Consider the following 26,266-nt stretch of genomic DNA (forward strand, 5'->3'; position numbering starts at 1 on the left):
GATGGCTGAAGATCATGAAAAATCTTAATATTGTATTTTCCCATCAAGAAAAATAAAAATTACTTGGACATGGTGAATGGAGTCTTGCAACGCTGATTTAGTAGCACATCAGTAAAGCAAAAGGCAAGTCACATATTAGTTGTTGGACTGTAGCAGATTGCATAGATGGACCATGCCACAGGCTAGGATTGGCTAGGAACTGTTGGAGTAACATGTTACAGCAAAAAAAGTGTGTGATATACATTTCCATTTCCTGCTGTGTGAGCCATAGGCCACAAAATGCTAAAGTCTTTACACTCGCTTTTTTGAAGCTATGGTGAGATTAGTTTACCTCAATATGTTTGACTAATGTGTATTTGGCATCCCCTACCAATGTCTGATCCACGGTGCAGAATGGGTACAATGGATGAGGAGATCTCCACATAGAAATTTGCCTTCATTTGGGATTTCCTGTCTGGATTGTAAAAAGGGCAAGATCATAGCTCTCTGAAAAGGATGGTTGTGCAAGAAGTATAAACAGCATCCATACAGCAATAGAAATGAGTTTTATTTTGTAAAAAGTTATAAAATGAATATTGTACAAAAATAAAGTCTGTAGAGAACTTTGGTTGATTAACACTAATAACTGAGACATAAATTGTAGGTGAAGTAAAAACCTCCAGAGAATCATACTCCTGTTCTTGATAAGTTTTTAAAAAAATCACAAACTTTACCCTTTGTAGTTTGAACATAGTGACCTGCTATAATTAAAGCCTATTTAGGCTGTTGCTTGAGGCAAGCTGTCAACCATCAATGAAGTACCATAGCAAGTGATAAAGTACTTATCATTTCTGTGCTCAAAGCTAGCCTAAACTAACCACTGTGTTGCTGAGTTTTGACTCATCACACAGCCATCACAAGTAATGCAGATGATGCTTTGACTGCTGTACGTTGCCCAACACAGTGGTTAATCCCCTGACCCAGCACAGCACTTAAACACGTGCTTAATGACTTCCATGGGACTATTCATGATCTTGAGTGCTTTGCTGGAGTCGGGCCTTAGACTCTAATCCTGCAATTGATTGCATGTGGTGGATTGTCATGCATTCAGAGCCCATGAAGATGACTGTGCTCACTTATCATCAATTGTAGGATTGGGACCTTAGTGAAGAAACTTGATTTAGGGCAAAATTCTCCTTTAAGCCACACGATGGTGGATCTTTGTGTGTTTTTCCTTTCTTTCTCCCCCCCCCCCCAACCATGGGACCTTCCCCACTGGTATCAGTGCAGGTTCCATGCACTTAAAAGGAACAGAATAAGTATGGAGCCATTACATGGATTGGATAAATTATGATCCTAACTGTTGTTGTTGTTGTTCAGTAGATTCTTGGTTGGATATTGTTTTTGTGGGAGTCAAGTCTTCACTTCAGTTGTCTATTATGTCTAATATAAACACATTTCTGCTAATCTTTAATAAATAAACCTCCAGCTTCATAACTTGTGCTAATCCCTTTGATACATAACCTCCTTCACCTTAAAGCAGTATCTTAGATGAAAACTTAAAATGATTTTTACTATGCCAGTTGAATCCTGTAATGTTTCAGCAAATTATACAAAACACTTTGGTTATTTAACAAAATAGTTTGTTTACCTTCAGTCTACATTAAATCCAGGACTAACTACAAAAAGGGATTTAACCTTTTCTATATGGAAATATGGAAAGAAAAAACAAATATAACATGAAATTAAAATGACAAAAGTGTGATTAATCTTCATTTGTCAATCATACTTGTGAGGTCAGTTGGCAGAAGAAGTGTTTGTGAGAAAAACTGCATCAACATTATAATATTAATATAATTACTTTTTCTAACAAATTGATAATAATGGCCCCCATTCTGCAACCTGCACTCATGTGGAGTGTCACTAACTCATACGGGTAGTAATGGAGTTGCTCACATAAATGTTATTCAACATGAATATGGGTTGCAGACTTTGTCCCTCTATTTTGAGATTTTAAACAGGGTTTTGTTAAAAAAGGTAAAGTAAGTGATTTTTTGCTTTCAAGTTAACTGTTAATACTTTTAAAAGCATGGCCCCTTGTTCCCAGCTTAACTGTCTTTGTATCTTGCGAGCACATTCCACTTTGGCACCTTTGAAAAAAACTTTAATAAATAAGGAACGGAAACTCATTAGTGAACTGTAATAAATAACAATAACTTAAATCTCAATAAATATCTTCTGTATATTTATGTCTTTGAATGGATGCATTGCATCAAGTAGTCTGTTCACTCACAATGACCAAATATTAAAGGAGTTATGTAAGTGACATTAGTCCTTTGTAAACCAAAAGAAACACATTTTGCATTTGTGTAGGCCAGGCTCATTGTTTCTATTATTCTACTAGGAGTGAGTGCTTAAAAACACAACTTGTTTTCAGAGGTAATAGAAGAATTAAATCTGATACTTAACTGTTTTGAAGAAATGTGAAATGGAAATAGCCTAAATCAAACAGTAAGTGGAACTGTTTTGTTTTGTGTTGATTTTCCCCGGATGAACTTTAGCTGATTAATTTTGACACTTGCCTGATTTAACCTTGCACATATACTATGTAATAAAAAAGTTATCTCCAGTGTTTTGGAATAATCTTTTAACAGGCAATATTAGGGTGTATATTGGAGTGAAGCTAATACCACTTAAGCTTACCATTATTAATGCTACCCCAGTTTTTATAACTAAACTTAATAAAAAATAAGAACAAGGCATGATATTTAATAGGTTGTGTTTTTAAGCACATTCCTAGCTGATTCAACTCTCATTGATAGTGGACCATATCAAATGAAATAGTGATAGCAACCTCCACCCATCCATTCTGAAACTCCACCCTGAGCTTTGATGCCTTTTATTTGCTTTCCTGTAGAAATTAAAAGTTCCAACTTTTCTATCCTGTCCAGTTCTCTGTGCTGGATCTTGTCCTACCAGGCTCCCATGACATCTGTTTTCCTGCATTCTTGGTCCTCTTTCTCAGTTCTGAACAGACGTTTCCTTGGGAACCTTGGTCCTGTTCTTTGCATTGTAGTAGGAATGCAATATTGTATTAATCTAAAAAAAAAATCAGACACATCCACATCTTTTAGCGGAATGTTTTTTCAATATATGGTAAACCAAGTTATCGTCCAAAAATGAAAGGTCATCATCATAGGCAATGGGTCTGCAGCAAGCTTGCCTCACTTTATCATTGACCAGCTTTTTCTTTCTGGTTAAATTTTTTAAAATTTTGTCATATGTGGTCTCGGCTGCATCACAAGATCCACTGCAGTACCGGAAAATCAGCTCTTCTTTGGTTTCATATCCCAAATCCAAGTCAGTCACATTTAAATGTATTTCTGTTAAGACACAACCTCGATTTTTGCCCTTTTGACCTCGCCGTCCCTTTTTACTGGAATTCTCTGTATTAACAGCTGCATTTTGCCGACTTCTCTCCCGCTTAGAAAAAATTGGAGTTTGTTTATCTGGTGACCTTCTGAGTCTTTTTATAGTGGCTTGAATAAAGTCCACTACATTGTCAAACTGATCTGGATAATCCTCTGGCATGTTAGCTATTTGAAAAAGAAAGAGAGAACAGGTTTTGTTAGAAGTGGATGGCCATTTTTATTTGTCCTAGATGTTTTAATCAAAGTCCACTAGAACTTGACCAATATTATAATTCAACAAAATGTCAGTCCTATGGAAGCTATTCTATCAATTGTGTATTTCAAAAAGTATACATAGCAGGTCCAAAAACTGGGAAAGAAAAATGTGACAAGGTATAAATGTTAGATAAGCAGACCTACTGTAGAAGGGTCACATAGACCTTCCTAGTCTACTGTAGATAAGGGCTCCCTCTGATTATCATTCTGATTAGAAAGACTAACAGTGGGTAAAGGATATGCTCCTGGAATGATGGCAATGGTAGAAAGGAGCTGTCTGTAGCTAACTGACTGGTCAAGTTGAGTTATTGCCCCTGGCTAAATGCTTGCTTTTTGATGCAGCTGAGGATATTATTAGAGCTGGTTGAAAATTTTCACGTGGAAAAGTTTCTGTCAGAGAATAATTTGCCAAAATTGAAACATTTCACAGGAATGTATCAATTTTGTTAAAATTTTCATGGGAAATTATTGAAACATTTAATTTTGACTTTTATGTTCTGATATGCTATAATACACCTCTACCTCGATATAACGCTGTCCTCGGGAGCCAAAAAATCTTACCGCATTATAGGTGAAACCTTCAATGAACTTGCCCCCCCCGAGCACTGCTTTACCGCGTTATATCCGAATTCGCGTTCTATCGGGTCGCGGTGTACAATATATCAAAATGAAACATTTTGATAGGCTGAAACTAAATATTTTAGGAATATTTTATTTCATGAAAAATTCTGAGATTTCAACTTTTCATATCAATTGGAAACAAAACCAATTTTGAAATTCTGGCATTTCCAGTGGGATAGAAATTCTGACTTTCAACAAGCTCAAGTTATTATGCTGTAAGCTTAACTAAGTCTACATCTACACTGCACCCAGGATCAATGCTCTGAGATCGATCCATTGGCAGTCGATTTAGTGGGTTTAGTGAAGACCCGCCAAATTGACAGCAGATCGCTCTCCAGTCGACCCCCATACTCTACCCCCGATGAGAAGAGTAAGGTAAGTCGACGGGAGAGTTTCTCCCGTTCACTCCCCGCAGTAACTCGACCTAAGGTACGTCGACTCCAGCTACATTATTCACAAAGCTGGAGTTGCATAGCATAGGTAGACATAGCCTAAGTGAAAGGGTGACTGGAGCCATTGTATGGGCATCATTTTATTATTTAATCTAAACACATAAATATAGCAAAGGAGTGAGAACTTTCTTGCCTCATGCACAGTGCCAGAACTTTAGTCATTGAAGGCATGCATCCTTTGCAAGGATCAGAGGGAAGATATCTGTGGATTCGCCCCTCAACAGCTGGATGACATGCAGGATGATAGGGGATTGTGTTGACAAAATCTTCACAGATGCCAGTGCAGACTGCCACCTGTGAAGTTGCTTTCAGAGGGTCAGATCCTTAAACACACACACAGCTGTACACTTCCTTCTCCAACACAGAACCACACTGTCACCACCAAGATGGTCCAGTGCTTAGATGGGATCAGCTCATGGATGAAGACCAGCTGGTTGAAGCTAAAGCTGAGCATGACAGAGGTGTTGCTGGTGGGCAGAGAAAAGCATTTTGAAGAGTTTGCAGCCACAGTGCAGTCTCCTTTGGTTGAAGATACACACCCACAATTGGTCAATTCCATCCATAGTTTAAGTATCTGTGAGTAATGCTTTCTACTGTCTCTGGTTGGCTAGGAGATTCCATCCTGTCCTGGCGAATAATGCCTTGGCCTCAGTTATTCACACTTTATTCATCTCTTGGCTGGACTACAGCAATGCAATACATCTGGGCACAAAGACTTCAGCACTTAGGAAACTCCAACTAGTACAGAACGCTGCAGTACATCTCTTCCTCAACACAGGCTACCACAAACACACCAGACCTATCCTCCACTCTCCACACTGGCTCCCTACAGAATACTGAATCAAGTTCACGTTCTCAGTCCTTATCTTCAAGGTACTCATTGACCTGGGCCCCAGGATATCTAACAGACTGCCTAAAGCACCCAGATGAAGACCGTAGTTGACAACTTCACTCCTGTGGCACAATGGAACTCACTACAATAAAGTAAAGCTCATCTGTGCAGGAGACAGAGCTGTCTCTGGGGCCAGTCCAAGTCTGTGGAATGAACTCCTCCAGGAACTGACGACCATCCAAATCTTACCACCTTTCTCTGTAAGTGCAAGGTGCATTTCTTTGACTTGCCTTTTCTAACAGAAATACTTAGCAACATGGATATTTATATATTTTTAAAACCCCCTACCAAACAAGAATTCCACTGCATACACTTCTCCCCCTGGAGAGAGGATGAGAGAACAAACATGTGACAGATGTTAGGATGAAATTCAATAAGGACAAATGCAAAGTATTCCACTTAGGAAGGAAAGGGATCTGGGGGTCATAGTGGACTACAAGCTAGATATGAGTCAACAATGTAACCCTGTTGCAAAAAAAGTGAACATCATTCTGGGATGTATTAGCAGAAGTGTTGTAAGCAAGACATGAGAAGTAATTCTTCCGCTCTACTCTGCACTGATTAGGCCTCAACTGGAGTATTGTGTCCAGTTCTGGGCACCACATTTCAGGAAAGGTGTGGACAAATTGGAGAAAGTCCAGAGAAGAGCAAAAAAAATATTAAAAGTCTAGAAAACATGACCTATGAGGGAAGATTGAAAAAATTGGGTTTGTTTAGTCTGGAAAAGAGAAGACAGAGGGACATAACAGTTTTCAAGTACATAAAAAGTTGTTACAAGGAGGAGGGAGAAAAATTGTTCTTCTTAACCGGTGAGGATAGAACAAGAAGCAATGGGCTTAAATTGCAGCAAGGGAGGTTTAGGTTAGACATCAGGAAAAACTTCCTAACTGTCAGGGTGGTTAAGCACTGGAATAAATTGCCTAGGGAGGTTGTGGAATCTCCATCATTGGAGATTTTTAAGAGCAGGTTAGACAAACACCTGTCAGGGATGGTCTAGATAATACTTAGTCCTGCCATGAGTGCACGCAACTGGACTAGATGACCTCTTAAGCTCTCTTCCAGTCCTATGATTCTGTTAGTTATGTTGCTTAATGCACTACTGGAAGGTGCGCAGATATTATGGTGGTGAACGAGGTACAAGAATTTATATAGACTAGAACATACATACACAGAGCCTGAGTAAAAGGGCTATGCATGGGGGAAATATGTGGGCATTTATGCTCTTAAAAATCCTCCTTCCAAGCTCAAAGTATGGTGTAGGGCTTCTGTGTATCTGGTTTGCAGTCTCACCTACAGTCCATATGCAGGAGAAAGGACCATCCAATTCAACAGGCCCCTGTATGTGAGGCTTGTGGTAACAAGATCAGCAGTGTTGCGAACCCTGCAAGTTCAAAAATGATGACTCCAAAAATCATGAAACTTACTTAAAAATCATGAGATTTATTTTATTTTTACATCACATTTCTGAGGCCTGTTTTCTGATTTTTGAACTTATGGTGGGAATCACTTGTGTGTATGCATGTGCACAGCATGTACATTTTATTGAACTTACTCTGAAACACAAAAATAAACACAAGGGTGGGGGTGGTGTTGAACATATCCTGCTTCCCTTTACTGCTGACTGCTGCAGGGCCTCATGCCACCTCTCCCTGGGCAGGCTCCCCTAAACCCTCCCTGATCCTGCCCTGGGAACTTTCGGTAGCTCTTTACCCTGGACACTATCCCCTTCTCTCCACTTAGGTACTGCCCCTGACCAGCTCCCTCCCACTCAGCTCCTTCCATCCAATGGGTTCAATCCCCTGCCTGCTCTGTCCCTCCTCTGGACATGTGCCTGCCCAGCTGCCCCCACCCTCACCACCGTCCCAGGACAACGTCCCTTCCTCTCTCCTACCCCCATATAAGGAGCCCAATGCAGTGGATGGACTGCAGCGTGCAGCATTTCGTAGGGGAGTGAAAGGGGCAGGGAGCAGGTGCTGCCCCCAAGCACTCTCCCTGCAGCTTCTCCTGCCCACATGGGCTACTGCTTCTCAGCTCTGCCCAGGTAGAGCAGCCTCTGTTGGAGGCAGCTGGAACTGCAGTCCAACTCATACAGCTAGGGCTGCCAACAGCAGTATTAGGGGGTGACGCTAAAGCTGCAGCATCAGTCCTGAGTTGGATCCCCAAAAATCATAAGCGTTGGGTTCATTTTATTTGCCTTTTGTTTTTTGAGACTTTGAGGTACACTCAGGCAATGCTTTTACCACAACCATTAGGGTAAGTTTTAGAAATGTACTTATTTTTTTTTAAATGAAACCTGAGATTTTCATCTAATCACTTGTCTTCAGGAGCTGGGACTTTAACATATACATCAGATACCATGAGACTCATGATAAAGTTGTAAGAGTTGGCAACACTGATAGCCACACATTCCCTCAGCCAAACAACAACGGCCCCACTCATTTTCCTATATAGAGAGCCACCAAAGAGTTCTGCTCCATGGCTCTCAGAGGATCATCATGTTCTCTGGGCAAGTTCTCCACTACATTCCCCAAGTCTGCATTTCCAGTTGATTTGAGGCATCAAGTGCCAGAGAGGATTGTATTTGGCGCTGAGCCCCTTTTAAGAAACAATTTATACTGCATTCAAGAAGAATGTATAAATAAAGTAGGTCCAAATGTCATTTTGAAACAGCAGACTCCAACACGGCCATGTTCCAAAGAAGACAGAAACTAAATTGCCCCATCTGTCTTTAATGGGAAACTATCAGAGCAAATCTGGCACAAAATTTAGGTTTTATAAAGCTAATCTTTTAATTCCACTGTCAACAGATTTTTTTGAAAAAATTCCCCTGCAGTGGTGATAACCCAGACAAGAGTATTAGTACAAGAAACCCTCAAAGCAAAAGTGACCAGAAATTGATTTCATTGGGAGAAGCTGGATCTTCAGCACTTTTGAAAATCTGATCACTTATTTATGTAGGAGCCTAACTTAGGTGCTCACTTTTGAAAATCTTGGCCATCAGGTTTTAGAGAAAAGGCTTACATCCCACTTATGGCAAAATAGTTATCTGTAAAAGATGCCTTTTCACTAAGGAATAATTTTGTATACTTATCTACAATAGAATCTCAGAGTTATGAACACCTTCGGAATGGAGGTTGTTCGTAGCTCTGAAATGTTTGTAATTCTGAACAAAACATGGTCCAAAAGTTCACAACTGAACATTGACTAAATACAGCTTTGAAACTTTACTATGCAGAAGAAAAACGCTGCTTTCTCTTTATTTTTAGTAGTCTACATTTAACACCATACAGTACTGTATTTGTTTGGTTGGGGTTTTTTTGGTCTCTGGTGCTGCCTTATTGTGTACTTCCAGGTGTGTGATTGATTGGTCAGTTCGTAATGCTGGTGTTCGTAACTCTGTACATAATTTTTTACTTTCTATGTTAACTCGCATTTTGCATACAGGGCTGGCTTTAGGACCTGTGAGGCCTGATTCGAATACCCGGCGGCGGTCCGGGTCTTCGGCGGCACTTTGGCGGCGGGGGGTCCTTTACTCGTCTCCAGGTCTTCCGCGGCACTGAAGGACCCCCCTGCCACCGAAGTGCTGCTGAAGACCCCGAGCGGACCGCCACCAGGTGAGTAAAAAAATATTAAAAAATTTAAAAGGTGCCTAAGGCGCGGGGCCCAATTCCGGGGAATTGGGGGAATTGGCCTAAAGCCGGCCCTGTTTGCATAGCTCTTTAATGTATCTTAAATGGTTGTTATGTTGCCATCTCTAAACACCAAACACAATTTACATTATGACCCCCAAAGTTCAGGGGGTTTGATTCAGCCCATTATAATGATAGGGGTTATTTGCAATTTTCAGATCCAGACCTGGGTTTGGCTCAAAGGCTCCTTATACCAAAATAAGGTCCAAAGTTTTAGTTCAGGACCCTCTCAACTTAAACTCTACTTCTATTTTGACCATGGTGAGCCCGAGAGGGTCCGATTGTTCTCCCATTAGCCTCTCTAGCATTTTGATCATTCTGTTGCATACATTTATAAGCTAGAAAGAAATGGGTTGTGAAGGGGGAAAAAAGACTCATTTAGAAATATTTTTCAGTAATAAGCCTATCAAGCAGAAATTAGAACCGAATCCCTGGAAATAAACTAACCTATCTATGCTGAAAAGTTATCAGGATTTAAACAATTAAAATAACAACAGTCTGAAGACTGACTTTGCTTTTATGCTTTGCATGAAAATGTGTGGGGCAAGGGGTGAAACAGAAACATGTCAGTTGTATTCATTAAAAAATATAACATCAAAGATGCCAAGGTCAACTTGTCTTTAAATGATTAATACTGTTCTAGTTCATTACCTTATTCACTGACTTGCCAGCTCACAAAGAGACATTACATTCTTTCCTGTAACTTAGAATTCCCATAGAAACCGACACTGTCATTGGTGTCACCTGTCTCTCATCAAGGTGAAGTGTTAAGTATCCTGATGCATCTGACTCCTAGGCCTTTTAATGTCAGATACAATGAGCCAGTATTAGAAAAAGTACTGATTTAAAATAGCTTTTGTAATTTTTCCTTTTATGGTTACAAAGATTTTCTCTTTATAGCTCACGAGCTTGAAGGCCCATCATATGCCAGGGTATGATCAATAAATCAGTTAATAGTTATCGTTAATCTGCCTATTAATTCATATTTTTAAGTTTGTGTTCAGCCTTTTACAAGGTTTTCATTTGTTTCCCGTTATCGTTCTACCTCCTCAACTGTGCTTCTCAGTTCACAGTAGTTGCGAGAAAATCAGATTCCATCTGTTTCCAGTAAAAGAAGGAAACTAGGGCAGCAGTTCTCCAACTGTGGGTTGGGACCCCATTTTAATTGGGTCGCCAGGACCAGCATTAGACTTGCTGGAACCCAGGGCTGAAGCTGAAGCCCAAGGTCCACCCCCACCCAGGGCAGCAGGGCTCGGGCTCTGGCCCCCTCTCCCTCCATCTGGGGCAGCAGGGCTTGGGCTCCGGCCCCCTCTCCCCCGCATCTGGGGCGGCAGGGCTTGGGCTCCAGCCTCCTTTCCCCCCCACCTGGGGCAGCAGGACTCAGGCTCCGTCCCCCCACCCAGGGTCTTATAGTAACTTTGTTGTCAGAAGGGGGTCATGGTGCAATGAAGTTTGGGAACTCCTGAACTAGGGCCCTGTCTACACTACCAGGGTAAGTTGACCTAAGTGACGCTACTCCAGCTTCATGAATAATATAGCTGGAATTGACGTAGCTTCGGTTGACTTATTACGGTGTTTATATTGCGCTGCATTGATGAAGACGTTCTCCCATCGACTTACCTTATTCTTCTTCTTCTGGTGCAGTACCGGAGTTGACCGGAGAGCACTCTGTGGTTGATTTAGCAAGTTTTCACTAGACCCACTAAATCGATCCCCACTGCATCGATTGCAGCAGCATCCATCCCCGGTAAGTATAGACATGGCCAAAGAGAAGTGACAGAAAAATCCCATTTGCTAAACTTCACTTGCTGTCATCTGTGGCTGTGTTAGGGAAAAACATGCTCAGGAGAGTTGGGTAAAGTAGATACAAACTTGTTCAAGGTGAGAGGTCTACAGTAGAGGACTTCTCAGGCCTAATTTTGAGGCCTGATGCAGACCCAAAGTGGACCCAATCCCACACAACCCAACCCAAGCACAAGAGAGTAGAGTAGTTTTCCGACCCAACCATGAACCTGAATCAGTTCTGATGCCGCCCATGGGTTTGGTGCAGCAGCAGCCCTACACTGTGCTGTATGTGCACTACAGAGTGGTGCTGAGATTTCTCTGGCATGGTCACTCTGCAACACAGGATGGCAGGAGTGAGGCAGGCAGGAAGTGGCGAGCCAACCTACCCCAACCTGAGCCTGAGAGAATCCAGTTGTTTTCCCACCCACGCTGAGCCAAACCTGGGTCCCATCGGGTTTAGATGAGGTTGTAGGGCTCTAATCTTCGTGAGTTGGATTACCAGTTGATCGCTAGTTGACCAATCTGAGTGACTAATAGTGTTCAAACTGAAGCCATTCATAAAATCTCCATTGACTTCAGTAAGAGCAAAATTGAGCCTTGTTGGAGGAGACCCTGGTTTGACAGCTGCAGATCCTAAGTTTGATACTGGTATGTGATATGATTAGTCCAAGCAGCAAAAATACTTTTGTTGGATAGCTAGATTTTTCTTCTTCTTTCTTCATCTCATCCCAGGACATCTTTGCGGACACAGGAAGCAGTACAATGTCACCATTCATTCCTGTCCAGGACTTGTTTCTTCATTAAGTCCAGCCTGGTCATATTCCTGCATAAAATGTTTCTCCATCTAGTTGGTGGTTGGCCTCTAGATCAGATTGTATTTGCATTATTTTCTTTGGCATCCTATCATCTGTTTGTCTTCTGCAGTATTCTCACCATCATAATCTTTCTCAATTGTCGCTAATCCCATTGTCACACACTGAGGTGTGGGTGGTGTGTCCTAGTGGTTGGAACAAAATCTGTTGGGCAGAACTGGACTTGTGGTCAGGAGACAAGCCAATGGTCAGAGCCAGGAGTTGGGAACCAGAACAGAACCAAAGAGCAGAACCGGAGTCATGGTCAGAAGACATTCTAGTGATCAGAGCCAGGAGTTCAGAAGTAGGCAGGGACTAGGGCTGGAAGCAGGTCTGGCGCAGCTGCAAGTATGGAACACATTGAAAAGCCATTGTGCTGCTGTTCCTACAAGGCTTAAATGATGATCTGTTGCCTCTTTTGTCCAACCAGGGAGCACAGTCACACAGTGAGGGTTTATTGGGCAGCAGAGCTCATGTGGTTGCCAAGCAACCAAGCCCAGAGGCAGCTGAGTACCTGACATCCATACCGATTTCACATCTTACTCTCCTAACTTCTTCGTTGGTCTTAACATTATTTCACCTTACACTTGCCATCTTCCAAAGAACTCTCATCTTTACTGCCTTCAGCCTGCTAATGTTTTTTTCCTTTTAATGCAACTGCCTCCATACGGTAAAGTAATACTGTTAGTACACCAGTTTTATAAATTTTCACTTTTAGTACTAAATGTAATGTTTTTATCAGTCCATAATTTCATCAATTTCTGTGCATCAGCTTCTATGCAGCACTTGTATCTAAAGCACATCTTCTTTTAACTTCATTCTTGACGGAACCATGAGCACTGATCAAGCTTCCTAAGTACACATAACATTTTACTTGTTCTGTGACTTCATTGGCTGCTGCATTTCAACAATTCTTCTATTGTCACTTGTCCAAGATACAACCACTTTGTCTTCTTGGCATATATTGTAAGTCAAAGTCAACTACACCAATTTTCCAAAGTAGAGTATCATCACTAATTCAAACGTTTCTGCCAATTCTACAATGTTATCTACATAAACTAAAGAGCTTAACTCTAGATTACCCAGTGTCACACTGTCCTATCATTCTTAATGTCCAGTTTAAGAAATGATGAAAACAAAGGTGAATTCTTGTCCCCTTGCTTTGACTTGAACCAATTGCTTAATTTTCCACTAGTTCTTATGGCACTATAGGAATCTTTGTACATAACTTTTATAATTGCAGTTATCCTATCTGGAACGCTACATGATTTTACTACTTTCCATAATGTGTTCCTCCAAACTGAATCAAATGCCTTTGTGAAGTCAATGAAAACAACAAATGTCTTTAATCCCCATTCTCACTTTTTTCCATTAACTGTCAGTGAATATCTGATCAATGCAACTGCAGCCTGGTCTGAAGCCACATGGTGCTTACTGCTGCCCCTAAAACTGGTCATAATCTGTTGACAATTATTTACATCATGATTTTTCCCAATACTGATGATAAGCTTACAGCATTGCATAAAGTGATGAAGAAATCACAAAGATTGGATAAGCACAAGTTCTGGAAAGAAGACGCTCAGCAACTACAGGAAGCATGAAGAAAACAACATATGAAAATGATATACAATAAGGTTAAGTTGTATGGAAACACAACCAGGCCAATGATGCTAGCAGGAAGAGAGGCTAATTTGCTGAACTGACGACAAATTCTGAAGTGGAGCTGAAAGTATGGACGGAGCATTTTTGACAAAGTGCTGAACCTTGTATTCATTCAGATGCAAGCATTCTGGACATCTAGATAAACAGATAAACAGCATATAAGGCCATATGGATATCAACACCGAACCACCGTCAGATGAAGAAATAGAAAGAGCAGTGGAGTAGTTAAAAAATGGGAAAGCTGCAGGAATAGACAATATAACATCTAAGCTGCTAAAAGTCAACAGGGCAAGTGCTATCAAAGCATTAGGGAAAATATACAAGAAGGTATGGGAGCAAGAGGCATTACCGAATGACTGTCTAATGGCAAAAGTTGTACCAGTTTTGAAGAAAGTACATCCTGCCAATCCGAATAAGTATAGATACATAGATTTTTATTAAGGCTTATAGTATGGAAAAGTATTACTTTTAACTAATTATAATGTGACAGTTTTTCAGAAAAAGCATTATTATTTATTTTAATACATCTATTGTGGTAGCACCTAGAGGCCACATCTGAAATCAAGGCCCCACTGTGCTAGGTACTATACTAAGAGACCATCTCTTCCTTTCAGAGCTTACAATGTAAATAGACAAGACAGGCAAAGGGTGAGAGAAGAAATAGAGATGAGGTGACCTGCCCTAAGTCGCACAGCAGGTCAGTGATAATGCTGGGAACAGAACCCCAGCAGTCCATTGCGACAGGATACTGTGCTAGGTGGACCTTTGGTCTGGCCCAATATGGCCATTCTTATGTCTCAACCTCTGGACCATTCCTCCTCTCTAAACCCTTGTATTGTTCTAAAACAAGTATGGGAATCTGTATCACTGAAGTACATGTCCAGTGGCAGGTTCACATGTCTGTGAGCTGAATATTCTGTTTTATCACAATTTTTATATCAATCTCATCACTCTGGTATCTGAGAACCTTAAATAGGTGTTTATTACTCTAGCAGTACCTGAAACCTATGAGCCTCTTGCTATTAGCCAGCACTCATAGCAATGAGCATGTAGCCAGCTAACAGACACAGTTCTGAGATTTCTGGGAGAGTAGTCTGTGATGGCCATACAAAGAAATTCCATCCTGGATTTCTGGTACAAAAATCCTCCAGCAGTTCAGCTCTCAAGTAATGTTATCAAAGCCCTCACTAGAGTGACCTGGCTGCCAATCTACTACTATTCACATATTCAAGGTGAAAAATGTATTGGCGAAAAAAAATAGAATTATCTCCCCAATTAAAATATATACTATCTAGTCAATATCAATCAAATGCATTCTGGCCCAGGAGTATATGCTCTGGCTTTGAGTTCCCATATTCTTTTAGGATACATCCCCAAGGAACAGGCACAAGGACCAGGAGGCAGATTGTGCCTCTTTCATAGTCTGCTTACCAGGCTGCTCCTGGAGCAGTACACCACCATACTCCCCCATGTACAGGGCTTGTGGCAAAGCCATGATTGAATCCTGACTCCGTGAATCTCAGCTGATTTCAGTGATGGTTTTGCATTATGAATAATACATGTTTTTCTATGATGCTCTTTTACTTTCCAAATTTCAGCATTTTTACAGTTTGTGTCTGGATAATGAACATACTGTTAGAATGAATGTTTCTCAGTATGAAAACTGTTAGCATACAAGCGGATAATGTTTTCATACTATTACAATAAATAGTGCATAGCACTAAAACAGGTACCACATGTTCTGCTGCAGGGCATCCCAAACTGTGATCCACGGACCACTGGTAGCCCATGGAGCACTTGATAGTGATCTGCAGAGAGGTGTCTGTTCACAGGATGGCTCTTACCCTTTCCCAGATTCCACACGGTATTAAAATATGGCCAAACATACAGACCTAATATAACCTTTTCAGCTAGGCAATTGCTGTCATTAGAGAGTTGTTACATGATTTTGAATGGGAGCAAAGGTGGTCCTCACATTTATCAATGGGAGGGAATGTGGTATGTGCCATTTGTGAATCAGAGGGGATATGTCCACAAGAAAATCTCTCTGTTAAGATGTAATCTGCATTATGAAAAGATTTCGGAATCCCTGCTGTTCTGCAGCTATGCCCAGATTCAGGAAAGCACTTAACAAGTGTTCATCTTTAAACACATGCTTAAATCCATCCCTACTCATCACAGCACTTATGCATGTTCTTAAATCCCATTGACTTCAAAGAAATGTAATTACAGTCTTAAAGTTAAGCACATGTTTAGGTGTTGTGCTGAAAAGAGAGATAATTAAGCAAATGCTTAAGCTGAGTTGAGGTGGGACCTTATACCCTTCTAAAAAATCTTTACTGAAATTTATAACAAAATCGATCATTGCATAGTTCATTTTCATTCTTTTACCTTAAAACGTGCTAAGTTTCCTGTAACATTTTTTGTGCAACTGAATATCCTGTATGAACCGGTCTCAAGTATCTAGCAGTTTGTTTACTTCTGTTTTCCATCTTTATAACTAGGGAATGGTTTCCATGTTTCATTGAAATCTTCCCTTTTATTCTGCTTGCCATATATCGCTTTTTCATTAGATGCATCTTTTACATCTAAAATGATCCATTCTAGTCCTGTTATATCTTTCCAGTGTCAAGGATTAACTGTTTTTGCCACCACTAAACATTTTGAAACCCACTCTATTTTAATTTCTCATAAAACTGAGGATTCATGTAACTGCATTATTTAATATTACGATCTTACTGATTGCCATTAGGATATTATCTCAGAATTATGAGATTCCTGTGCAACTCTACATCTTTTTTAAGCAGGTCCAGCAGAGATTATTATTTCTGAATTCTAGTCTCTGCAGTCCTAATGGAGATCAGAACAGTTTAGACAATATTTTAAACTGCATCCATTTGAGGATCACACTGTAGTAGCCATATAACTTCTTTCCCATCTTTTGGTCCATGGTCATCTGAACAGCTGAATTCCAGGAATTTCTCTTGAATGTGCTTTAAGTAAATATATACTTTTAAAATATGAATAAGGAGAAAAATATATACTTGTACATTTATTTCCTCTTGAAGGACTCGGTCATTTTAATGTTAACTCTTTGAGCGCCTTCCATGGGAATGTATTTATTAGACACTGTATTTGACACAGAATGGAATGATGTTGTATTAGGTATTGTACGTGTCTAACAAGTGGCATATAGAATAAAGTCTATTTAGATCAGAACATATCATTTGTTTAGCACTAACAATGTGTTCATCTCTATATAGCATCAAAATATAAAGACAAGTCTTACCCTGAAGAGCTTGCATTCCAATATCATATCCTGGCTATTCTACATTTCCTCTGTATTTCTAATATAGTAAATAAAAACACTCCAGCTCACAGGCACTGACTTTTGTTTTTGCGGGTGGGTACTCCCCTCTTCCCCATGCAAATGGCAGGCAGGGCCTTGGGGGGGGGGGGGAAGAGGCCAAGCAGGGGTGGGGCCTCAGGGCAGAGCAGGGGTGTGGAGTCACAGTCTGGCCGCCGGGGCCCACAAAAAGTAATCTAGCCCTGCAGGTGCTGAGCACCCCCTATCAAGTAGGTGCTTGAGTCCTGGAGCACCTACGGAGTGGGTGCCTATGCTCTAGCTAAAGATGTTAAATGGCCTAACACTAAATTATCTTTTAAAAAGAAACACACATGACAAATCCCTGAAATCAAATCACTATTCAACAATCTCACTGTGCCTCAGGTACTGCAATTTATAAGAACATCTTCTGCCTCTTTACAGAGAGAAGCTTCTACACTGTTTCTTTTCTTTTTCTTTTCTTTTTTTTTTTTTAAGTACACAGCTAGATCTTACACTGTGCTCCCCCTGTGCCAGTGATCACATTGTAGGTAATGGCCTATGTGACTTGGGATCCCATTCACCCTACAGTTACAGCCATGTTGGGGTACCCAGTTACAAAATATATATGCCTAACACTAGGTTTTCTTTTCATAGATAGGCTTTCAAACATAACCATTTGACCACATCTTGTATCCACTTATTGGCATAGTTCTATTTATAATGTGTTTTGTGTTCACACAGTACATAGTATCTATAGAAGCAAATTGTGTGCCACTCTTGCTCATACAGGACCCTTGATCATGCCTATATGACTAGGATAGCTTCCTCTCAGTTGCTACAACAAAATATCCCACACTGGATTGCCCTATGTATTGCGTGTGTCATATTTATATGTCCTCCAGCAATTCTATTCCCCCGTCACAAACTATCCCATATGGCTCTGCTGGTTACATGATCAAGAAGCAGGGGGCTGATTTAAAATGCTCTGCAATTAGTGCAGGCTACATTGAGCAAGTCGGTGTCTACTTTAATCATATAGCTGAAGCCTGTGACTGCTGGTGCACATTACTCTATGACCACTGATCTGAAATGGAGGGGTCATCACAGTACATCTGGTCAGATTGAGAGGTCAATACCTTGCTCATAATCTGGGGCAAGAGAAATTTTCAGGCCAATCTGAATTTGGTGCTACATAATCTTGTGATCTCAGAGCACTATCAGCACCTCAGAGCACCTCGTGGAGAAAATGATGCAGTGAATTGAGGAAAGATGAAAATATGAAAGTCCTGGTGTAACTGAGCTGACAACTCCAACTATGTATCAGGCCACTGCTGGACAAAGTACCCCTCCTTCTAGGGAGCTGAACCAGAACCAGGCTAACCATTGCTCCTGGCAGCATATTGGAAAGCTATTTCAGAGAGGAGAGGGAAGATGAAGAACCACAAAGAGGAGGAGAAGCCATTGAGTCCCATTACAGGTAGTGTTCAACCCATTTTTTGTGTTGGGATGCGTGTGTGTGTGTGTGTGTGTGTGTGTGTGTGAGAGAGAGAGACAGACAGACACACACACACAAACACACACATTAAGTGATGTGTGGAAGAGAATGGGACCAAAGTCATGAGAGCAGATTAAGGAAGATAACTGTGGAAGGGGAACCGATTAAAAAGAACCTGAGTCTTGGATCTCTCTCTCTCGATATTGTATTTGTATGAACACCTTCCACATAAAATCAATAGCGATTGGTGAAACCTCTAGTGGACTTTTTTTTGTTATTGTAATGGTGAAAATAGCTTTCAGGGAAATGGAAATACACCAGCATGCCCTCTGCCTACACACTAATGGCGTTCATCCCATCATGACTCAGACTCCCCCAGGCCCTGCTATCAAAATTCAGTCCCTGACTCAAATGCCAGTTATAGTACTTTGAGTTCTGCCTACACCCTTTATTATTATGGTGGAACCCAAGCACCACTCAGGGCAGAAGTGCAGTGCCACATCTTGGATATTGTTAGCTTATTAGGCCCGGTGTTTTCAGAATAGCATCCAGATGCCACACCTTTTTAAAACAGAAACAGTAATAAAGTGAATCAAGGTATTTAACTAATTAGGCTGGAATATCAGCATATAGCCAACCAGCTCAGCAAACCCCTGCTATTTATCAGGTTCACCGATGTAGCCAAAACAGGAGTTTCTCTGAACATGGATATTTCACCAGTCTTGGGAAAAGACCACAAAAAATGTTTGAGAGACTCACTTATCCAGCTTTAACCTCAGGGTGAGTAGCAATGCTCATCTTCCCTTTGCACCCAGGCCCATCTATTTGTGATTTCCATTGTAGGTTTGAACAGTGCAAGAACATATTGCTCAGGTTTCTGCGGATAATTTCCCTAGTAGGAACATAGGAACTGACATACTGGAGCAGACCCTTCGTCCATCTCTGCTTGGCTCTACACTGGGCACATACTTCTGGAAGATGCTGCTCACTCATCGTGCCATGATCCACCTGAAACACAAGGCCCACACGATGGACATCTCACTCCTTAGTCTACAAGATACCCAAACAACGAGAAGTTTGGTTATTCTCATACTGGAAATAGACTAGACCTAGTGGGTAAGTGACTAATGCTTCTGCTGCCTGTCTGTCTCCTCTGCTTGCTGTGGAACGGATGGCATAGGTGGAATAACATTTTTTTTAAATGTCTTAATAGAGGGGCTGGTGTTATACAAAATAGTTCTAGGCCTCATTTGTAGGACTCAGAACAATGGAACACTGATATCTCACCACCCTGAACTGACAACTTGTCATCGTAAAGTTACTAGTACAATTTTCTTCTTAATGCTTTTTTCTTCCTACAGAACTGAAACAGCTGCAGCTCAGAGTAGGGGAGACTGGCACAAATGCCTGCAAAGCAGATCCTGAGGTTTTGTGGAATCTTCCACTGCACATACACCCTCCTTTCCATGTACCACAATGTAGAGGAAGATCACAGCATCATAAAGCCTCAGCAATCTGCGCAAGAAGAAGAAAACTGGGGAGGGAGTTCTTTTAGTCAACTTGCATCTGATGAGGGACTGAGACAGGATGCTGTCATTCATGGAACAGTAAGAGGGTCAGCTCAAAAGAGAGGAGAGTGAGGTCTGGGAAAGATTCCAATGGGAGGAAAATGAGAAAGAAGAGAGAAGTTTAGAGAAGGAAGAAGCGGAAAGCCAGCACATCCCTCAGCCCACGCCACTTCCCGCAGCCCCCATTGGCCTGGAACAGTGAACTGTGGCCAGTGGGAGCTGCAATTGGCTGAACCTGCGGATGCTGCAAGTAAACAAAGCGTCCCGGTCCACCAGCGGATTTCCCCGATGGGCTGCGTGCCAAAGGTTGGCGATCCCTGAGCTATACCCTTGTACCATATAAATTACAGTATCTACGCAGAGAAGAGAATTAGTTAAAGACAAAGTGGGCAGTCTCAATTCTGGGTCTTTGCTTTTATGGGTTTAAGACAAGGCCCTTCATGTTAATTGAATACTTCTACGATTAACTTGTGTATGTTGCCACTGCTTATTGAGTCATATTAATGCTAACTTTAAAGGAGCACCAGTGTGTATTTAAAAATCACACTGCTTTCTGAAAATGCTTTTCTTTGAGACCTTTTGTTATTTAGGTATTATTATTATTTATTATTACCTAGAATTTAGATTGTAAACTGTCTCTTACTGTGGGCTGGTCTACAGCCAGGCTTACACTGATTTAACTACATCAGTTTCCTAAAACCCTTTTTTATTTCAGTGTAAGTCTGATGTGGACAATCTTATTTTGGAATAAATGGGGGGAATTAAATGAGGTCAGCAGCCGCCCTACGTGTTTGTACAGTGTTTTGTAGGATGGGCTCCCAATCTTGGCTGAGGGTTCTAGGTGCTACTGTCATACAAACAATACATAATGAGATTTTTAGAACTGAAAAGGGATTAGCGGGGCCAAGAAGTGTTTCCTGTTTGGGATCAGTTCAGCAATTCCCCCTCCTTTGCATGGATCTTTCACAGGGGAGCAACAAATAGAAAAACAGGTTTTAAACAAACCCTCCGGTACACCCACGCAAACGGGATGGGGGCAGGTGTAGCAACTGCCCCGCAGTTAACATGCCCCAACCCCCGTCCGCCCCCCAGTTGTAGTCACACAGCCATGGGGCGCTCCGCGCAGCGAGCTCCCCGCGCTCGGGGTCAGACACTGGAAAGCGGGTTTAGTAAGACAGACAGTGGTGACTATGAAGGGGAACGTTTCTTACAGTCACTTTGCACAGCATAGGGAGGCGGCAGGCTGATGGGGGAGTGATCGTCTTCAGGCCCCTCTACCACTGAAGGGGGCCCCTCGGGAGGCGTCTTACCGGCGGGCAGCGGGGATGTGGAGACCGTGCTGAGCAGCACCACGCAGACAGCCACAACATCCCATAACTTCATTTTAGATTTCCTTCCGACACAGGCCCCTGGCGAAGAGGAGACACAAGGTTAGCTCTGCGCTGCGCTCCGGGCTCCCCCAGTGCCAGAGCCTGCGCCTGGGCTCCCGAGCCCCGGGGGGGCTCTCAAAAGCCTTCGATCAAGCGCAGGTGCTGGAGTGAAAATGATCAACTCCCCCCGGGGGAAAAGTTCGCTCCAGCCCAGCCTGCTGCGTTAATCCCATAACCGAGCCGTGCACAGACCGGGGGGCTGCCAGGGCCCTAACCTCACCCCCAGCAGCCGGCCCTGCCAGCTGATCTGATTCTTATGGGGAGGGTCACACAAACCCAACCCTCTGCTCGCCCGTGTCGCTCTGGAGCTCAGCCGAGGGTCTGCCCAGAAAACGCTGGGGCTGTTTGCGTCTCTTGTGGCCTTTTAATAAACCCAAAGGGTTTGGGGAGGGGCCGGGGCTCGTTACGAAACGCAGCAGGTCCTGGAGAGACGCTGCCCCCATCCCACGGATTCCGGCTCACGAGCAGAGAAGGAACGTCTGACACCCTGCCTCCTTGCAATGGACAGGGCAGACACCCGCGGGCTCGCTAAAGCCCTGTCCTTTGACCCGTCCCCAAAGCCAAACCCCCAGTACCTGGCTGTGTGGAGGAGATTAGACAGCAGGGGAGCGGCGGGAGTAAGCCTAGCAGACACTGAAACGTTCCGGATGATGATCACGCACGGGAAGGGGAGTAGGTGGAGGCCAGGAGCTCGAAAGTCGAACTCTTTCGGAGATACAAATCGTCGTGGCTCGTAATGGGAATCCGGGTTGGATTTAAGCGTATGTTTTATCAAACCAGTCGCGTTGTAATTTAAATCCACCACACTGGCTTTTACATCAAAGAAGGGATTTGGCAACTTTCAGGCTTTTGATAGTAAAATGTTATGAGCACCAGGAGGGTGTCAGGGGGCTGCTCCCAGAGAGGTGAGAGAAATATGTTGTTGCTTTATATTTACATCCACTCCACTCCAACCAGTTCTCCGCTCTTCGCAAACACCTAGGTCTGGGCAGATGCGTGTATTTTCCATCCTCCCTGTTTAGCAGATGTGAGCTTTCGCCTGTTTGTATTTTTGTCTTTGGAGAGGAAACTCGCTGAAACTGGTTTATTCGGATTTCGTTAACGTGGGGCCAGATCTGGCAAATCTTACTTTGACCTCTCTGCGGTCAGACTTTGCCTCAGTAAAGACAGTTGGATTTAGCCCTTACTAGCCAGGGATGTTGATTGTAATATAAATAAGAAATTAATGTAGCTCCCTGAAGTCCCTTTACAACTTGTCAGCTGTCATAAAAATATATTAAAACACAAACAACTTTAAAAAGCCTAAACAAGGCCCTTCCTCCCTTAATATTTGGGAGTAATTCAGAGAAGGAGTAGGATCCAGATAGCGCCTCATGAGAGGATAACACTTTCTGTAATAAAGGACTATATTCGTTGTGTTAAATCTATCAGCTCCAGGGCCATGGTACATTTGAAAGCAAAGAACCACCTAAAACACCAGCGTCCCTAAAGCTTTCACCCCTCTCCCCCATGTAACTGCAACCGATTTCCCTTCTGACTCAATTAGAATGCCCCATTTGAGTGTTTTCCTTTCTGCGCCATGGGAGGGGTTTTAACAAATGGATTTGCATTCTACACTCCGATGATTTGCACAGCAGGGTTTGTAATGGGGAATATTTAACAAAGAAAAATTCCAATTCGCTCTCCCCCCCACACCTCCCATTAGATAGAATTCCTCTTTCTGCTTCCAATACCAGAGCTGCCATCTCTGGTCGTATGAACGCATTAGCCCCAATCTCCCGTTCAGAACTGGGCTACCTTATCTGAAGCCTTCCTCCGCCTCAGACATCCTCAGGGCATGAACAAGACTCCCCAATCCCTGTCTATCCTGGGCAGTTCTTTGCGTGTTCTCTAGAATGCGGGAGTTTTACAGAGACTTTTGCAGGCTTCTATCCTGGTCCCTTTGAAATATATGGTAAATTTACAGTTGACTTCAGTGTGGGTCTAGAACGTCATCCTGAAGTTCAGTTATTGCCCCGTCATTGTACATTAAAGAATTTCAATAAAGATAGCAAGCAACAGAGGGTCCTGTGGCACCTTTAAGACTAACAGAAGTATTGGAGCATAAGCTTTCGTGGGTGCACGCCCACTTCATCAGACGCAAGTAGGTGCCACAGGACCCTCTGTTGCTTTTTACAGATTCGGACTAACACGGCTACCCCTCTGATAATAAAGATAGAGGCATCTGCACCAAACCGCATCTCCTGTCGAGCTTGCTTTATAGGACAGAGCCATTCCTAAAGGTCTAAGTTCAACTCGCATTTTCTCTACCATTTGCAAAATCCGTGTCGTTTTCTTTGCATGCCTTTTTCAAAACAAATCCTTCAGTGCGCTATTCCTTGTCGGTTTGTTTTTAAAGGAGAGAAGAAAACAGAAATTCAAAGCAATCATCAGCTCCCCTAAAATAATCCTAACGCGGAGAAGAAATTTCAGCAAGGAAAGCGATTCCAGGTTCCCTAAACCGGGAGTTCAAGTGATGAGGAATGTTTGAAGAGTTTCCACAAATGGGGCTGGGGCCGGTGGTGGATTAGTAACATGCTCATTGCTAGTGTGCGTTAGGACACACACCTTTCCGGCGCTAGAGGGCAGTGTAAACCGGCCGCTTGAACTGCGATAGCTCGGTGTACCCACCTATTACGGGACGGAGACGTTACTATGTTTGTGTAGCCCAGCCTGATGTTTGGAGTGGGAAATGTGTATTTTTAGGCTACTCTTTGGAAAGCAACAGGAGTGAACGTGATCCCGCATGGCTTGCTGGGGGAAAACTCTGCACCACGTTTCAGCCCTACCCAGCGGGTAGCAAAAATCATTTGTAAAGGACAACTAGGCATCCTGGGATGCGAACCGGCATAGGTGATACCTTTAGAAGACTTGCACGGTCTGTGCTAAACCATGTGGCCACTTCAACACCCCTCTTAACGTATACCGCGATTTCAAAAGTTGTGTTTTGCTCTTAAAAGTTCCGCTCCATACTTAGTACATTGTCTGCAGAAAATGACCTCTGCAAATATGCTTTGGCGAAGTTCCGATGAGCAGGCTATTGAATCATGTAGCAAGCAGAGGTGGTAGCTGTCAGCTCCCTGGAAACATCCCTCACAGTGTGGGATGAATCACAGCAAGGAAACTCTTCCGTGCGTTGCCCAGTGCTATTTTCCCGCCTGTGCACTATTTTAGACCCTGGCAGGGTGGGGAGCCTAACGATTGCTTTGTGAGGGCGTGAAACGATTCCTGTTTGAAGGGTTTATTTGCACACGTTTTAGTTCGACCTCAGCGGCCTTTAGCGAGGTGCTGCGGAGCCCCCCGGTTTGCTGCTGCTGTCCCGGTAGCAGCATGGGAGGATTCAGAGTTTAGACGGCGTTGATTGCTGGGGCCCGGTCCGTGGCTGAGTCCCTCCCGGATCGCTTACTCCGGTGTAAACACGTAGCCTCCTGGGCACACCAGCCCCTCCAGCGGGGCGCACGGCTCTGGCAGGCTGGGAAGAGACGCTGCAGGCTGGCGAGGATGACAAGGGCAGCAAGAGGTTCGCCGGCTCCTGCCTTCGGGCCCTTGTGTCTGAACTTCCCGCCGGAGCTTCTGCGCCGCGCAGCCACCAGCAACCGCGGGCCCAGGCAGCGTGTCTGGCGGACCCTCGCCCAGCGGGGAACAAACGCCGGCGGCAGGGAGGTGCTCGGAGCTGCCGCACGGGGCGTGGCTGGCGAGCGGCGCTGGGGAGACACCGAGTCTCCATCCCCCAGTGTCAGCCCCAGCTCGGGGGTTCAGGAGAATCCTCACTGCCTGGAAAACGCCTGGAAGGGCAGAAATTCCTCCCCGAGGGCAAGGGGAGCTTTAAACTCCCGGCGCTGGCTGCGGGCCCGGGCAGGGCGCCCGGGTGCGAGGACTGCAGGGAGCGGCGCAGATGTTTGCATTGACCCAGGTGGCCTAGGCGGGCCTCTCTGGTTACTTCCCAGGATCCGAGGGGAAGAACATTAAACCTGTTTATTTCCCGTGGGTGCTCAGGATCCGTCCTGTGCCCTCAAGAGCAGCGATCCAGAGCCTTTGCCGCCGCCCCCCCGCCTTCCCTGCAGCCACCCCCAGCGCCTCGCCAAGGGCAGAAACGTCACCTTACCTTTCAGATGGGCTCGTCGGACCCAGCACGGACATTAACTCCAGGAAGCCCGGCCGGCCGCCAAGGGATGCATGTGGCTCAGCTCGGGGATCCTCCAAGGGGGGCTGGGGGAAAGTTCACAATTCCGGATCAGGGGAAGGGGCTGCTGCCGCCGGCACCGCTCCGTGCGCCCTCCCCCCGCCGCCGCAGGTGCGCGGTCCCTGCGGAGAGCAGAGGCAGCGCTCGGTTTTCGCCGATCCTTGCCCTGCAGCCGAGTCCCAGCTCAGCAGCGGCAGCCGCCTGCACCGCACGAAGCGCCGCCTGGCAGCGAGAACTGGCTCTGGATGCTGCGGCTGAGCTCCTGCCTGGAAATCTGAGCAAGACACCCCATCAACAACTGCGGGGAGTCCAATGAAGACATCAGGGCTCCCGGAACGCCAGCTGGGCCAGGGGGAACGGGGCACTCACGCATGCACGCGAGAAACAGCTGAGCCGGGGAAATCGCAGCCTGCGGGAGAAGCCGAGGCTGGAGCTGAGATTTGTAAGCTAGCAGCCGCAGCAAGACTCCCTCCTCCAGAAAGGGATCGCGTCACGCTGAAAGATTAGATCCGAGAGGAACGTGTAGAGTAAGAGCGATCCCAACTTGGCGCGAGAGCATCCAGCTCCTCCCGACAGCAACCTGCGCGGGACCCTCTTTAATCCGGT

The 26,266-nt window shown here is 43.8% G+C and overlaps 1 protein-coding gene across 1 annotated transcript; it reads right to left on the reverse strand.

Moving 5' to 3' along the window:
* Positions 1-938: 938 nt before the first annotated feature.
* GDNF (glial cell derived neurotrophic factor) lies at positions 939-25,664 on the reverse strand. The gene is made up of 3 exons (XM_024209898.3): positions 25,583-25,664; positions 21,220-21,417; positions 939-3,575 (listed from the first exon to the last, which is right to left on the reverse strand). The coding sequence occupies exons 2-3, from the start codon at positions 21,389-21,391 to the stop codon at positions 3,091-3,093; spliced, it is 657 nt and encodes a 218-aa protein (XP_024065666.2). The 5' UTR covers positions 21,392-21,417; positions 25,583-25,664; the 3' UTR covers positions 939-3,090.
* Between the last annotated feature and the right edge of the window lie 602 nt (positions 25,665-26,266).

The sequence above is a fragment of the Terrapene carolina genome, unplaced genomic scaffold, assembly GCF_002925995.2.
Source record: "Terrapene carolina triunguis isolate 2854851 unplaced genomic scaffold, T_m_triunguis-2.0 Scaffold69, whole genome shotgun sequence".
Taxonomy (NCBI): domain Eukaryota; kingdom Metazoa; phylum Chordata; order Testudines; family Emydidae; genus Terrapene; species Terrapene triunguis.